The sequence below is a fragment of the Antennarius striatus genome, chromosome 15 (assembly GCF_040054535.1).
Source record: "Antennarius striatus isolate MH-2024 chromosome 15, ASM4005453v1, whole genome shotgun sequence".
In the NCBI taxonomy this organism is placed as follows: domain Eukaryota; kingdom Metazoa; phylum Chordata; class Actinopteri; order Lophiiformes; family Antennariidae; genus Antennarius; species Antennarius striatus.
In genome coordinates this window covers 14768917-14784893 of record NC_090790.1, presented here as the reverse complement: position 1 = coordinate 14784893, position 15977 = coordinate 14768917, and the positions used below count along the sequence as shown (strand labels likewise).

The 15977-nt window shown below is 39.6% G+C and overlaps 1 protein-coding gene across 1 annotated transcript; it reads right to left on the bottom strand.

Moving 5' to 3' along the window:
* Positions 1 to 3304: 3304 nt before the first annotated feature.
* Positions 3305 to 11389, bottom strand: LOC137608861 (sodium- and chloride-dependent GABA transporter 3-like). Its single transcript, XM_068335451.1, has 14 exons — positions 11233 to 11389; positions 10985 to 11119; positions 10395 to 10532; positions 10194 to 10284; positions 9889 to 10021; positions 9677 to 9811; positions 8915 to 9018; positions 7952 to 8076; positions 7769 to 7881; positions 7544 to 7681; positions 7363 to 7465; positions 7030 to 7130; positions 6253 to 6423; positions 3305 to 5282 (listed from the first exon to the last, which is right to left on the bottom strand). The coding sequence occupies exons 1-14, from the start codon at positions 11387 to 11389 to the stop codon at positions 5175 to 5177; spliced, it is 1752 nt and encodes a 583-aa protein (XP_068191552.1). The 3' UTR covers positions 3305 to 5174.
* Between the last annotated feature and the right edge of the window lie 4588 nt (positions 11390 to 15977).

Genomic DNA, 15977 nt, shown 5'->3' with positions numbered 1-15977 from the left:
ACAGTTTCATCAGTGTGTCATTCAGTGTGTCCTGTTGAGGACAAAAGAATCAGCTGGACTTGTTTAGGTTGGTTGGACATTTTACCTTTCAAACCAGAGTTTTCTTCAGTTCTGACTAACTGGTGAAGAGTCCAGATACCCCTGTTGGAGCAGGACAGACCAGGACATCGTACAGTATACAGTCTCTGGCCTTTCTGTCACTGTTGGCATTGGATCCACAATATGGTGGCTACATGATGTTTACACTGGCTGTATCTTGCTCTTTAAAGGACTGACCTCCAGATGTTTGCAGGCAGGCTTTTCTCTTAGGTCTGTTTTTCTCCCTAATCGTATCCAGTTGCAGTAAATTCTTTCTCAACCAATACAATTTTTAAACAACTTTTTAAGCTGAGACCATGTTGCAGAGTAGATGGATGGCTGTAATACTGCAATTAGTCTGCTGCCTACACAGTCTAATATTGGATAAGAGGAAGAAAATGGAACTTGATGGATGGATGGATGGACAGTTTATTTTTATCCGGTTTTAATTGATAAGTACAATTGTGCATCATCAGCATGATGATATTTATTATGTTTCCCCGTTCTCTAACCTAAACATACCATGTATAATGTCAGCAGTGGTGTCCAGTTCACCTCAAAGATGTCACAACTCGAACACGACTGGCAGGGGGAACCCAAAAGCACGATACGGAAGCAGGCGAGTCAAGTCTCAAAGAGGGTTTAATCGGTCAGGCAGGGGTCAGGTATCGGGTCATCGGTCCAACAAGCAGATGAATTAAACAAACGACAGGTGAACGGGCAGAATCTAGGAACTAGGCTTGGTCATACGCACTCAGCAATCCAAAAGCAAGCAGACAAATCAGACAATGGGTAGGCAGCAGGCAGGGTCCATGAAAACAGGCAGAGTCTAACGCATAATCAGGATAATAGGAAGGATATTAAGGCTGGAAGGTCAGGGCGAACACTAAACAATCTGGTAGAAGGCTGAACCGGGTATAAGAAGTGTGACGGCAGATTGGGCAGTGGCTGCAGGTACTGTACGTGGAGAGAAGGCAGGTGAAGGGAATGAGCTGACTGCAAATGAGACAAGATCTGCAATGACATGTTAGAAAAAAAATAAAAAAGATTAATGGAAAGCTTAATTGTCCAGAGACATGACTAATAAGATGAACACAGAGTATTGTCCTTCATCTAATGAAAAGTGAAGGTCACAATACGACTACTAGAGAAATCCTCACACAAACTGTTTTGTAGAAAATCATATAATTCATTAGTAATAGCTTTATAAAAATATTTAGAAACAAAGTGATTTTAAGATATAGATATAAGGGGCAGCAATGGAATTTAGGGGCAGTGCTACCTTAATCTGTTGGTGACTCTCCTTAGGTTGCCAGAGCAGTGAGATCCACAGAGAAATAGTGTAAACTTGTGTGTAGAGAGCTACCAGATGACCTAAGTATCGTCAAGGTGCTGTTGAGCAAACCCCACCCCTACCAACAACTTCTTATTACTGCCAGTCAAAAGGACTGAAGTACATAGGCTGTGAATAATGAAATTTGGGTGATATTAAATTCGAACAAGTAAATGTTAAACTCATGTTAAATTATAACACGGAAACACAGTACTGTGAGTGTACTTTATTTTCAGTGTGAGAAATCCATCCATTTTCTTGTAGATGAGGAGACTAAAATTCCAAGGAGTTGGTTGCATTTTGTTTTGTGACTTCACTTGTTTAATCCACAATGGGTTCCCAATGCTCAAGTGATGGTATGTATCTCAAAATAGTTGTCAATTAAAAAGGGATTCAGCCTTTTATCCTTCAATCTTCAAAAGCCCAGCAAGCCCAGCATGCAGGCTGGCCAAGGCTCGTCCGCTGCAACTCAACAGTGAATTATTCAATGACTGTTGAGTTTCAAGGCAATGAAAAGAAACCGTCCATGCAGTCCAATTGAAGTGAATAGTCCTGAAACTGCACTGATTCAGTTTGATGTTATGTTCTTCTTATTCAGAGGAAAACCACCATTTACCAAATTCCAATACAGAACTCACAATTTCAAATATTAGTTATTAGAGTAGCAGAAACTGCAGTGGTTTGAGATTGTCATCAAGGCTCTAAACTTACGTAGAGGACCAAAGCTGACGGAAACATTGACGCATTAATGGGTACAGGACTTCATAAACTTTGGATGGTTAAGTATCCATTTCTTGAAATTTGATGTTTCTTTGGTAAGTAGAGGATCACCTTTGCTATGGGCTTAAATGTAGAGCTAGGCAGATGGAGAGAAGCAAAGTCAGGTCTACCAGTTTCAAGTTCATGCATCTTTGAACCTTTTTTGTTTCATAGTGGCCCATCAAGTAAGTATTACATGTACACCGGGGCAGCATGTGGAATTTGCTCCGTTATTGGTTTTGTAGAACATTTATTCATTCATCTTCTGAACCGCTGTTTTCTTTTGCAGATCACAGGGTTCCTGGAGCCTATCCCAGCAGACTTACAGGGTGAGAGACAGGGGACACTCCAGGCGCAATGCCAGCACACCATGGTTAGAACATTTAGTGAACCAAAAAATACACCAGTGTGACTAATGTTTTAACTTACAACAAAGCAAGCCAAAAAATGTGTGAAGTTGTCCACTTGTGCAAGCATGATCAACAGTCATGCTGTTAAGGACCTCGGAAGAATTTTGCTGTGGTTTACTGCTGATGCGGTATGAAGTAGTATTTTTGTATTAAAACCTATTGCAAATACAGAATAATTCAGATCGTCTTTAATTAAAACTTAAGTTAAAATAAGTTTCTTTAAATTTTATTCCAAAACATAAAAAAAGAAACATAGGTGCCATTCTTCAACGATTTCTCATTTTTTAAGTGAGAATCCAACTTAAATGACAGTTACCTAGTTCAATAAAAGATACAAGTGAGTATTCAACAAAGAATCACCTTCCACAACCTGTGATCTGTAATAATGGAACGAATTGCACCCACTTGTTTAGTTTAACTAACGCAAAACAAGAAAAACACTAATGTACTATATAGATGCACAATTGTATGTCAGAAATAATTTAATCAGACTATTGAATGAAGCAAATATAAATGTTTATTGCGTCAAACTATGTGATAATTAATCACAAGTTTTTGGTGCTTTTATTTTTCAAGTAGATAGAAATTGACCAAAGCTTGTCTAATTTTGGTTTTGTACAGTATCAATGGATTTTAAATGAAACAACTCAGATATAGTTAAATATAGACATTCAGCTTTAATTCAGTGGGGTGAACAATAAAAATGCATAAAAATGGCAGGAACGAAAACATTTTTTAACCACAACCCCTTAATTTTAAGGGCTCAAAAGTAATACGTTAAATCAAATAACTGAAAATGTTCATTTCCAATATTTGGTTGAAAACTTCTTGCTTTCAATGACTGCCTGAAGTCTTGAACTTATGGACATTACTAGACGCTAGGGTTCTTCCTGCTTAGTGCTTCTGAAGTTTAGTCTTTGACAGGTGAAATGCATGCACACTGACTTGGCTATTTAAGATTATTCTACCTCTTTGCATTACTAAAGTCCTCGGTATCTTCATCCAGCTGCTTGTGCTCTGTGTTACATCATCAATAAACCCCAGTGACCCAGTGCCACTAGCAGACATGCATCCCCAAGCCATCACACATGCTTTACAGATGATGTGGTATCAATCATGAGTTGTGTCATACCTGTGTCATTCTGGTGCTGGGTGATTTTGTTTCCATCTGTCCAAAGAGTGTTCTTTGTTTTTCAGCAGTCATTTTAACCTTTGTATTCCTGAGGCTTATGAGTGACTTGCACCACGAATTGTCTGTTTACTCCTATGCAGTTTTCTCTTTATGGTAGACTTAGACAATGACACTCCTTCCTCCAAGTGTTTTTAATTTGGTGGAAATAGTTTCTCTTTAACATGAAAATAATCCTGTAATCATCCACTGCTGTTGGCTTCCATGGACATCCAGGTCTTTCTGCCTTGCTGAGTTCATCAAGACTTTTCTTTCTCAGGATGTACCAAACTGTAGATCTTCAACTCCTAATATTGTAACTTTTCTGATTACTTTTTTTCTGCTTTCACAGCTTGTTTCACTTGCATGGAGAGATTGTTTGACTCAAAGCTGTCTTGACAGCAAATTTTCCTAATGCAAGAACCACACCTCAAATCAACTCCAGGCTTAATCAATGAGCTTAATTGGTAATGAAGGTTTTGCTCACACCTACCTATGAAATGGCCATGGAGTCAACTGTCCAGTGACTTTTGGTGTAACAGGTGTGGTTTGGACCCAGAAGCATTACAACAGAGGAGCAGTCCGGAGACGCAGAAGCATTGTTTGGGAGCTGGTGGAGGGTGAATGGGGGCCAAGAAGAAGACTCACAGCCAGGGGAGCAGACTGATGCCAGAGAACGTGGGTCAGAGACCGAAGGGTCAGACAGGTCAGTAGAGCAGGTTGTGGACAGGCAGAGTCCATAATGAGAGATCGGACAGGAAAACAATGTTGGAAAGTCTTGCATGAAGCAGTAGAACAGTCTGGTAAGGTGTGAGCAAGCGGGAGTGGATTAGATGCAGGGCTGGATAGGATGAGCTTGTGCTAACAGGTGAATGGAGTCGGGCTGATGAGGTGAGAGTTGAGAGGAGAAATACAGAGGGAAGGAGGAACAACTGGAACTGAAGCTGACATTTAGTCCCTTTTAAACCAGGGTGGAGGAAAGCCTTCATCCAATTTTTATGGGGATACCCTCTATGGAACCTGTCATCATTCTGATATATTTCCTTTCCATGATTGCAACATACTTTTGAATATACAACGTACATAGTATTGTAATATTTAATTTATTCAATTTGATTTCACATGTGAAAATGACTATTTACACTGGACAGTCGTATTTTAGGTGTAACTCAGATCACACACTATCTAAACCACCTATTTGATTTACATTCCAAATTCAAAGTCATGTTGGTATCATGTAATAAAAAGTCTTCCATGGGCTTCCATCTCAAGAAAGCCCAGAAACAGGTGAGAAAAGAAGGAGTTATTTACTTCCTGAGGGATATCAACAGTTACAGAATTATGGTCCTGTATGGTGATCTGTCCAGGGTGTAACCTGCCTCAGCCTCAGCTGAGATAGGCTGCAGGTCTGACTTTGCAAGTCAGACTAAGTTGTTCTTGCAGATGTTGTCAATTGAACAGATGTTTCCCTCTCTCCCATTATTCTCCTCTGCATGATGGGATCTTCAGCATGGTGACAAAGGGCAGCAAAATGCTGGGTAATAGGAACAAACACAAAAATATTGCTGAATAAATAAATGCATTTCAAAAGTTGGTCTTCCTGTCTTTAGTGCTCGCTATACCAAATAAATCCTCCCGAGTAACTGCATCATCCTCAAACCACTGCTGACTCATCCATCAGGACACTGCTGAACTACATTATTGCTCAAAGCAGAATCACATTCTCTCAAGCACGTGGTCACTGCTGACTGTCATCTTGAGCCGTTTCTTCATCTACCTCAGTGCATCACACGCATTACTTGTGCAACCCTATTTGTTGCACTGCAACCCTGTAATGTAGTTTTGAGGCAAGTCATTGCTTCCAAAGTCTTTTACCCCTTCATCCAATTTTAACCTCACCACTTAGGCCCCCATGTTTCTCATGACCTTCCCATTTTCATCTCAGATGATTACATCAACTCCAACCATTGCTCAGTTTGCCTTGTTATGGTTCAGCAAATAGGTCTGGGTGGATGAAATTGGAGATCCTCCAGTGCAGTTCTCAGTTCAGTTTTCAGCACTTCAGATGTCATTTTTTCCCCCTCCTTTTCAATCTGGCTGCTTTGTTTGTGGTATTTGGCAATAGTTTGGCAATGCTGGTGGTGTGTCTGGTCTCCTCATGTTCCAGTCATACGATAAACAAAGCAGGAGTATGGAGCAATGCCTATTAGTGAGATGTGTAACTGGTGAAACAACAGCTGAATAGTGTTCGGATGGTGTTTTATTTTAGGAATGTTTCCCCTCTCCTGCCCTGGCTGCTGTGATAAACACTCATCATGTTCTTTTCTTCCCTCTTTTCTGTATTTTAAAATAATTAGTTTTAAACCCAAATACCCTGTTTTTGTGTATTTGAATCTGTGTGACCTTTTTTGGCCTTTGAAATGCCACTTTTTTGGGGCGAACTAGTGTTCGTTATAAAATTATTCCCAATGCTTTGCAAATTCAAAAAGTCTTCATGCACGCACCTTTTGGGACATGTGTCTTGACTCAAACTTCTTCCCAATCGCCCACAGTGGCACCATGAGAACAGACGACAGCATCATGGTCAACCCAACTCCGTACGCCCAGTCAGGGTAAATGTACCAGTTATTAAACTTAAGATGCTTGTATTCAACCAGGTACAGGATGAAGGAAATCTGTGAAGTAAATCCGTGAGGGAGGAGTTGAACTCACTGCTGGCATGATGGAATAAGTGCTGCTCAGTATTTGGTCATATTATGACCAAATAACCAAATTCATAATAGGTTTTTGGCTCAGCTATAATTTGTCTTGTCTTCGAGAAGATGAAGATGAGTATGATAACAAGACAATCATAATGATGGATGATGATCCATCCATCCATCCATCCATCCCTCTATAATGTTCAAAGTGTCGCCATGGGTTGCACTATTGCCTCACAAGAAGAATCCAGTTTGATTCCTTTCTGTGCAGTTTATGAAATGATCACATCAAATTGTCCACAAGTGTGAGTGTGAGTGGTTGTTTGTCTTTTATGTGGTCCTGCATTGAGCTGGCACCTCATCCAGGGTGCACCCCAGGAGGATAAACAGCTGAACACGGGACGATTACTGATTGGCTCATCTTCAAGAAAGTAAATGAATGAATGAAAAAAATTAACAAATGAATGATGCAGCGGTTGAAAATGACATGTATTTTTATACAGAGAGGAAGTGTAACTGAGCCTTTACTCTTATTATCAGAGCAATACAATTATCTGGTCATTGAAAGTCTGTCTGACTCACCAGCGACACCACAGGAACGATGTATTTCCAACACAGTTTGAAGAAAACATTTGGTTTCTGTCCTGTCATGTCCTCAATGATGTTCATAAAACGATCAACACCTGTTAATATGAGTCATACACATTTTATTATACTATTATTATTATTATTATTATTATTAGTAGTAGTAGTAGTAGTAGTAGTAGTAGTAGTAGTAGTAGTAGTAGCATAGTGTAGTCTTATGGAGTATTCGACAAAAGTCTACCAAAAGATATTTAATGAAAATAAAGGAACCACTCCAATCAGCAGCATTTATAATCATTCTATGACTTTGTGTAACATTTAATTTCTCACCAAATCCCCAGGACAGTGCCACACACTCAGATAAAGCCATGAAATACTGACAAACTCTGGTGGTCCCATAATAATCAATAAGCTGGAAAATGTAAATCCCTCCCTGTAGCAGGAGGAGATTTGATTGAGAGAAACTGACAATAATTAATTTACTGCACTTTTATGGAATTATCTTACTCACTTCAGTGACCAGGATCAGTTGTATGATGAAAAAGACCAAACACATGCATAAAACAAAGATTTCATGCCTTCCTTTTGTACGAAACAACTTTGGAAACAAGTCCATTATTGTGGTGATTAAACATTCGAATGACACAAACTGGGGATGAAGGAGAGTGAGACAACAATTATTTTTATGGATGCCTTAATCATGAACACACAATTAACATGAAATGATATGCCTTACATGTGTGTCAACACTGAGGAAAAGGAGCATCAGGAAAAAACAGACAGTCCAGAACTGCGGCAACGGCATCAGAGCTGTTGCCTGAGGGTAAGCTATGAAGGCTAAACCTGGACCTGTGGACAGGAAATGATCAAGAAGGTGAACAGTCTTTGTTCCTGAGCAGCATGTCTTCGTAAAGTATACCTGAATCAACCACTGTGTCGACGGTCACACCCTGTGAATGAGCCATGAACCCGAGGACAGAGAAGATGACAAACCCAGCAACAAAACTGGTCCCACTGTTCAGCAGACAAAGCCAAAAAGAGTCTCTGGAGGTCACAGAAAGACATGGACTCATCATACAAAAGACTCGTGTCAAAATAGGAGAAGGAGAAGAATCTTGGACTTCACCAATTATATCCTGAGTCACCGTCTTGGGTATGATGTTAAACTTCATCCTACCTGGAGAGGGATGGGCGTCGCCTAGTTCAATTGCCCAAGACAGACCATATGATGACAACCACAGGTTGTCTGTGGTCCTACAATGACCCTCCACGGTTATGGGATAGGCTAGGCTATCCTAAGTCACTCCTTTTTACAATATTTATAGAAAGTATCTCAAGGTGCGGTCAGGGTGACAAGAGTTTGTTATTTGGTAATGTCAGAATTAAAAATTAAAGTATGGCATTAACCCAAAAAGTAGAACATGCAGCAGACTAATTTATGGCAAGAGTGAATCAGCTGCCATTAGAGTCAGTACCTCCAAGACTGAGGCCATCGTTCTTTGCCAGAGATTGATGGATATCTCTTGTTTGGTATGACATGTGATGATTTACATTAATTTACAACCCTGTATAGTCATGTACTCTGGGTTGTGGCCAGAGGACTGAGATCAAAGACGCAATCCCTCAGTTTAATGGAATTAAGTCAAATTCACTGTTTTCAGAATTTTCAAGTAACTTCATGATATGATCACGATGGTTCTCCCAGAGGTTTTTCCTCATTTTTTTTTTCCTGTTAGGGTTTTTGTGGCAATTTTCCTCACTAATTTTCAGGGTAGACGGGTAAAGGGTTTTACCATGTACAGTTTGTAAATCCCTCTGAGGCAAATTGTGATTTGATTCTTTGAAAAATTTAAAGCAGTTGCTTTAACTGAGTTATCCTTACCTGTAACAGTTGTTGTTGTAGACGTTATAGCTGCCCAGGACAGTTAGTGTCCCTGTAGTCAAACTGTAGGAAAACATTATTTGAGATCCCGCATCTGCCCAGACCTGCAATGTAAGAATGTAAAAAAAGATGGTTTTGATATCAGAGTCCTAATTCAGCTTCTCTTGAATTCGGAGGTGTCAGTATAAATAACAGTCCTAATCAGGGGGATTTATTAAGACATGATAGGGCTATATTATCAAGGTTCATTCTATGGAGTTGGAGGATTCTGCCCCATAAAGCACCTTAAAAATAGTCAGTAGACCAAACCAAACAATCAAGTACGATGACTAAACCTAACATTATATAAATTAAAAGAATGCTTCATCCAGAAATGAAAAGTGAATCAGTATCTATCCACTCCAGAGTTTGGTGAAGTTTTGTAGTTCACAACACATTTCTGGACTTTCAACAAATAAATCTAGAATAACTCAACACTTGTTCCTTGTTATTCATTTATAGAAGCTGCAAGAATTGTCCCTTTGTAAAGGTATCAATGCTGAAAATGATACATGGGAGAATGTAAATCTTGACAGAAAAATAATTTGGAATGGATGTATGGATGTATGCATATTTATAGCACAAGAAATACAAATGAGTCTCGGCATGGTGGTGAGCAAATCCTGGTGGAAATTTGCTACAATGACATTGAACAATTCTTCAAGGAATCATCCTTAAATTTAAATGATTTAATTGATTCTCAGAAGCAGTTAAACAGTCCACCTCAAAGTTAGCCAGGCGGTTTATGTCTGGATACAGGTAGTAGTAGATCCCATCCAGAGCACCAGGTAGAGTGGCTCCTCTTATGAGCAGAATGACGAGCATCACATAGGGGAACGTGGCTGTGACGTATGCTACCTGAAATAAATAGGAATACAACTGTAATATTCATTAGGTATAAAGGATGAACAAGCTTGAAAATGTTTCCACTGAACCTTTCCAGAAGATCTGACACTTTTCCAGACACTGAAGTAACAGAACGTCCAGCAGGCCAGAAGACACAAGGCCAGCTCCCACCTCACACTGCCCAGCTCCTCAATGCCTCCAGACATTCCCAACACCCGCCGTCTGGGGAGACATTTAATGAAATGTTTTGGGAATTCTTTATATTTTGACGTGAAACAGATCACTGTCTGAATCCAGTGATTTTCAATAGAGCACCTCTACTATGTAAAAGCTACCGCAGGTATGAAATCATTTGAATATCAATATTAATCAATCGAGATTGCTTAAAACTTACTCGAGGAATTCAACAGCAGCAGAAGTGGAGTTCTCCAGAACGGTTTGATTTGCTGAGTTTGATTTCAAAGTCTGAAGACTGAAACAGTTAGCTGGTTAAGTGAACAAAAAAAAGTTGTAGTGAGCAAAATGTGGAAAATTAAACATATGATAATACTAAAACACGTTTTTTGCTCGAAAGTTAAGTCTGTATCCTGTTTACCTGTATTCCAGGAATTCTCACAGATGACCCAGGGAAGCTGGGAGCTGAAGGAGAATATCAGGTAGAAGAGAGCCCAGGCTTGAATTAAGATGTAGCTGCAGTCAAACATTCTGATAATAAGTTGTCCGTATCCAGTTCCTGGAAAAACAAATATTTTACTAACTTTTTATAGGATTTAAAAATGGAAATCTCCTGTCCGTGTGGATATAATGATTTGGTGAACTTCCCTTTGAGGCATTTGGGGAAACCAGCCAACTTTCAAGAAGAATGGTATTTGGGCTACCAACAGGTACTTCATTTAAAGGAATGTGTATCCACAAGCAATAAAAACACATATAGACGCACATGTAACTTGTGCCAGGGACCAAGTGATATATTTGTCACTGGGTTGAGAGGTTTGGGAGTCATTATCTGCTGGGCTGAAATGCTGCTTTACATTTGTATAATATTTTGCACACAAATATACAATAACGTAAAAGGGAGGCACTAGAACAGCAACCGTTCCTTAGGACTTTTTACTGGGCCTCAAAGCCATCCTACGTGTGCATAGCCACAAACAATGATCTTCATCTCAACACACAGTGACTGACCTTGTGCCAGTGGACATAACTTTGTCCAGCAGGTTGCAAATCCTTCCTGGGTGTACTGACCAATGGAGGACTCCAGTAGGAACAGAGGTATCCCAAACAACAAGGCAAACACACCATATGGTACCAGAAATGCACCTAAACAAGTGTTTGATGTCAATTACAGGTTCATTCAGTGAAATCTTTTATTAAAACCAGTGTTGCCCTTATGTCACTGCATGAAATACAAATAATGATTACACTCTACTCACCTCCACCGTTCTTGTAACACAGGTAAGGAAATCTCCACACATTTCCCACACCAACAACCTGTCCTGCAACAACCAGAATATATTCTGTTTTACTGGCCCACTGTCCTCTGTCCTCAGCCCTCCTCTGCCTGTCCTCTCTGCTTCTTTGTCTGTTCATCTCTACTATAAGGTTCCAATGGGTGTCAAAGCTACTAAAGGAGGGTTTGACTTTTTCCACCCACTTTACCCGTCTAGCTTAAACTTTAACAATGGTGAAATTTCATCAGTATACTGTAGAGTCTATTGGGAAACTCCTGTAGAGGCATACACTGGAAATGAAATTAAATGAAAAATTTTGTAATATAAATTTGAGATCAATTACACTCCCAGACTGGCTTTAATGAAATTCCTAGAAGATAACCAGTTAAAAGGTTGGGTCACAGCCTGAACCATCGATCGTAACAATGAAATGACAAGATCATGGGACAACCAAGAGAAATTCTGGAGGGCTTACTCTTTAGAGGTAAAATTAGCCAATGTGGTTGGTTCTAATGCTTACATATGGCCATTTTTTTCAAAGAGGTGTGGAAAAATGTTTCTGTTAAAGTTTTGCAAGACAATGTGCCTATGGGGGTTGATAGTGTATTAACAAATGAATGTCACAGGTGGAGGGTTGTGTAGCAGCAAGAAGCAATCCATTGACCCGAAAAAGTCCATGTGAAAGACAGCATCTGACATTTGTTTGTTTGAAGCATGTTTGTGAATAAATTTGGATGAAAAATATTTATTTTGTCTAAAACCATGTAATAAAATTAAATCTACATGAAACCAGACTGTTTGAACCAAAACACAGCTGTCATTCAACAGGCTTGTTGAATGCTGAGAACACATTGGTTCAGTTCTAACAGATATATTCTTCTCAGGATAAATAAATAAAGAATTCAACCAAATGTCTCCCCATAAAGGAAAGAAGCAGGACAATGTACTGAATGAGCCCCCCATCCCATAGATAACTGAGTGGATGTGGTGTTTAGCTCACACACAACACCACACCCAGCTGATGAACTGGTGTTTGGATTTGCTCAGCGCTTCTACACGACCGTCTCTGTTTTGAAGGAGTGGAGGCCAACAGCCACAAGCATCTTTTAGCTCCATGAGAGCATCAGACTGAGTTCAGCCAGGATGTGTTTCCATTCAAGAGTTCTCTCTGTTCACGCTCCCACAGCAGATCATCCGAAATTCCAGGGTCTGAGGGCATTTTAGTCACTTTTATTTCATTTCTTCTTCTAGAAGTAAGAAAAAAAAATTAGAGAATAATGTCAGCTCTCAGTAGATGTGGTACTTATTTGTTCCAGGACAAGTTCCGAACAGATCATTTGACCCAAATTCTTTAATTATTTTAAGTTCCAGGGAAATAATTTTGCAATATTGAATAAAAAATGAATTTACAAAGTAAATAAAAGACATTTTGTAATATGTTTTTCAGTAGAAGTGTTGTTTGCAGAAATAGAATTAAACTGACTAATAACTTAATGTTTCATGCGATGTGTGCAAATAAAAAGTAAGCAATCCAATTAAATATCTATTTATAAAAACACAACAGAAGGAAATAATTTACCAGTGAGTGTTTTTATTGTTTTATGTTTATTAAGTGTTGTCTTTACACGTCTGTGGTCTCGGTATTCTGCAGCTCATCGAGTCAATTTCTGCAAATGATTTACGGAGGAATAAAAACACAGAAAGGAGCAATGGCTGTTTAATGTGTGACCACAGGTGAATGAAAAACCTGACACTGTATGAAGCTTCTGAAATCCTGAAAAGAAGTTGTCTCAATCTCATGGTTGTTCACCATGAGATTGAAATAGATATACTGGCACCTGCTGGTACCAGGATGCAAGCGTCATGACATTTAAATATTTTACACACAATTCATTGTATTTCAACCATTTGTTTTCTTTCTGATCATTTTTAGTAACTCCATGTGTTTCTCATCATTAGTATCGTTTAGTGATTCAGCTTTTTCAGCCCGCATTGTGGTTTAGTGTCAGCTTTTTCATAAGCTTGGTATTTCCCTCATTATTCATATTTCATCAGTTTTCTGCAGTTTTCCTTTGTCATTAATATTTCATCGTTTTCATACTTTATCAGTCTAATTCGACTTTTCTTCAAGCAGCATTGTGGTTTACCATCAGCACTTCAACATGCAGTATTGACACCTGCAGTTTCTTCACACAACACCTTCTGTCTGCAGAATCACTCAAAGAGCTGATCTGCAGATGTCCTCCCGCAAAAGGTCATGACCTTCACCTTTATCCCTTGGATGCACCATTCACAGTCAGTTTGTTCGATCTGACAGTGCTGCAGATCAAACATTTCCCTTTGTTTATTTGCTATGCCGGTGTGTTTCAGCTCCTAATGTCTTCCAGTCTTCTCGTCATTATTTCGGCCAGTCCTTCAGGAGCAGATGTTTCTGTGAAAGCTACAGCAGTGGCCCCAGCCCCGACTCTAACCACTGACCCTGTTAAACCACACTGTAGGAGCTGTCTGGATCCACCCAGACCTGGAGCCAGAGCCAAACCCCAGACTCTGACAGACCAAAGCAAAGCCAGGACATCCCAGGCCAATAAAAAACACATTCCTAGTCACCAAAACCTCCCTCAAGATGTAAATACAGCTGCTTTTCTCATCATAAAGATGAGTACATTTAATTGTTTTAAGCACATGAGCTTCCTCAGAAATGACTGATAGGTTTGAGGTCCACTTCAGCTGGAAAACCCACAAACCATTTAGTAAATTTAGAGTGAAATCTAAATATCATATACTTTCCTGTGTCTTTGTCAGCGCTGACAAACAGGATGCTGCAGGCTTTCAGTAATGAGTGTGTAATCTAACCAACACGTCCACTCCACTCGTCTGCTCTCTAACAACCCGGTCTGGCCAGGATGATGATGTGAGCGAAACAGGAGGTGTTTACAGACCTGGACAGAGTTTTATAACCTTGAGTGTGATAATGTGTTCTTTCATTGCCTGTAATTCACTTGTAAAGCGCGCGCATGCTGCTCATATGTTTGTACATGTGGGCGAGGTCACTGAGGCTGCAGCTGCAGGAAGGTTGTTGTGAAGCTGGTCAGAGTTTTTAGTGGTTTCAAGGCGGAACAGAAACTCCAAATGGTTCCATCCTGAATGCTTCCATTCAAATAGGTGACAGACATTTGTAGTGAAGTTCTGTTGAACTTTCATTAATCGTTGGTGAAAGTATATGAAGAATTTTCAGCTTCACTCTGCAAGGTTACTGATACTGTAATAAATAATCGCCGTCTGTCTGTGACTGATACCTGAATATAAATTATATTATTAGATTGTTCGTATTGTAATAAGAAACATCTGAAGAATGTGGTTTAATTAGTTTAATATTGATTAAATGGATACTAGCTGTAAACTTAGGGAGCTGCATTCATATATATTCATAATTAACGTAGCTAGAGTGGATGATAGCCCATAATCTTTTCTGTTACCATAAAGTGCAACTTCAGTTTTATTTCTTCACACTATATTATTAGTCCAGTAATGGGAGATCGTTCATTTTATGAACTGTGAATGTGTTGTTGGTTCAAACCCAACAGCATTAACATTTAACCCCACCCGACTTTGACAGCTGAACCACTCCAACCACAAGGTGGCGTGATTCAACATTCAGTGTTGAACCCCACCCTGAGTTGCAATGGATTAGCATGAGGTTAGCAAGAATGAGTGATTCTGCAGCTGCCACATGCAGCTGTCAGTTAAACTAATATACCTGTAAAAGAAGGAAAGACTAAACAGAAAGCATGTGAGTCCATCCTGAGAGGATCTTCACGCATGCAGCCTCCTCCCTCCATTAAACAGACACAAACCACAGACTCAGGAATGTGGGCTTCACATGGGATGCTCTTTATTTGGCCTAAAAAAATGTTTCCCCGCTGAGCTAAGAAACCCACATCCCACACACATCCACACCCACTCACATAAAGGATGGAGCTGTAAATTCATTCAAATGTCCAGAATAGCATCCATCTCTTAACATTTAATAGAGGTATCATTAGTGCACAGAGCTTTCTGGAAGTGGTGAGCAACAGAATTCATTAGAGCTTCAGATGAATGTGTTATGTGACCCGTTATTTATGTCAACTAAGCGATCATGAACAGGAAATCATGTCAGTGTCACGGAAAGAGAAAGTCCTGGACAGTTCAAGAGGGAATTGAAAGATCCTGAATTTTAGTCCCTAAAGGTTATGTTTAAAAAAAGGTTGTTCCTTTAAAAATAGCTAAACAGAAAAAGAAAAAAAAAACCTTAAACCAGCCAATTTTAAATGCACTCTATCAATTTTAAAACTTTAGCTGGACGAAGCTCATATTAGGCAGGATGTTGGCTTTTCTTTTCTTTCTTATTTGCTGGTTTTGTTCCTTCACTTGTTGCTGAAGTTAACTCCTAACTGCCTCTGACCTCACAACACCTGAATGACCTCCACAACCAACCAGTGTGACCAAACAAATCCTTATTGTGAAGCCCATGAAAATAGCATGAGGGATGGACAAGACCCGATTTATGAGAGAACACACCTGCACCAACTCTCTCTCTCTCTCTCTCTCTCTCTCTCTCTCTCTCTCTCTCTCTCTCTCTCTCACACACACACACACACACACACACACACACACACACACACACACACACACACACACACATACACACACACTGAACTCATACACAAACCTATCTATAAATGTTT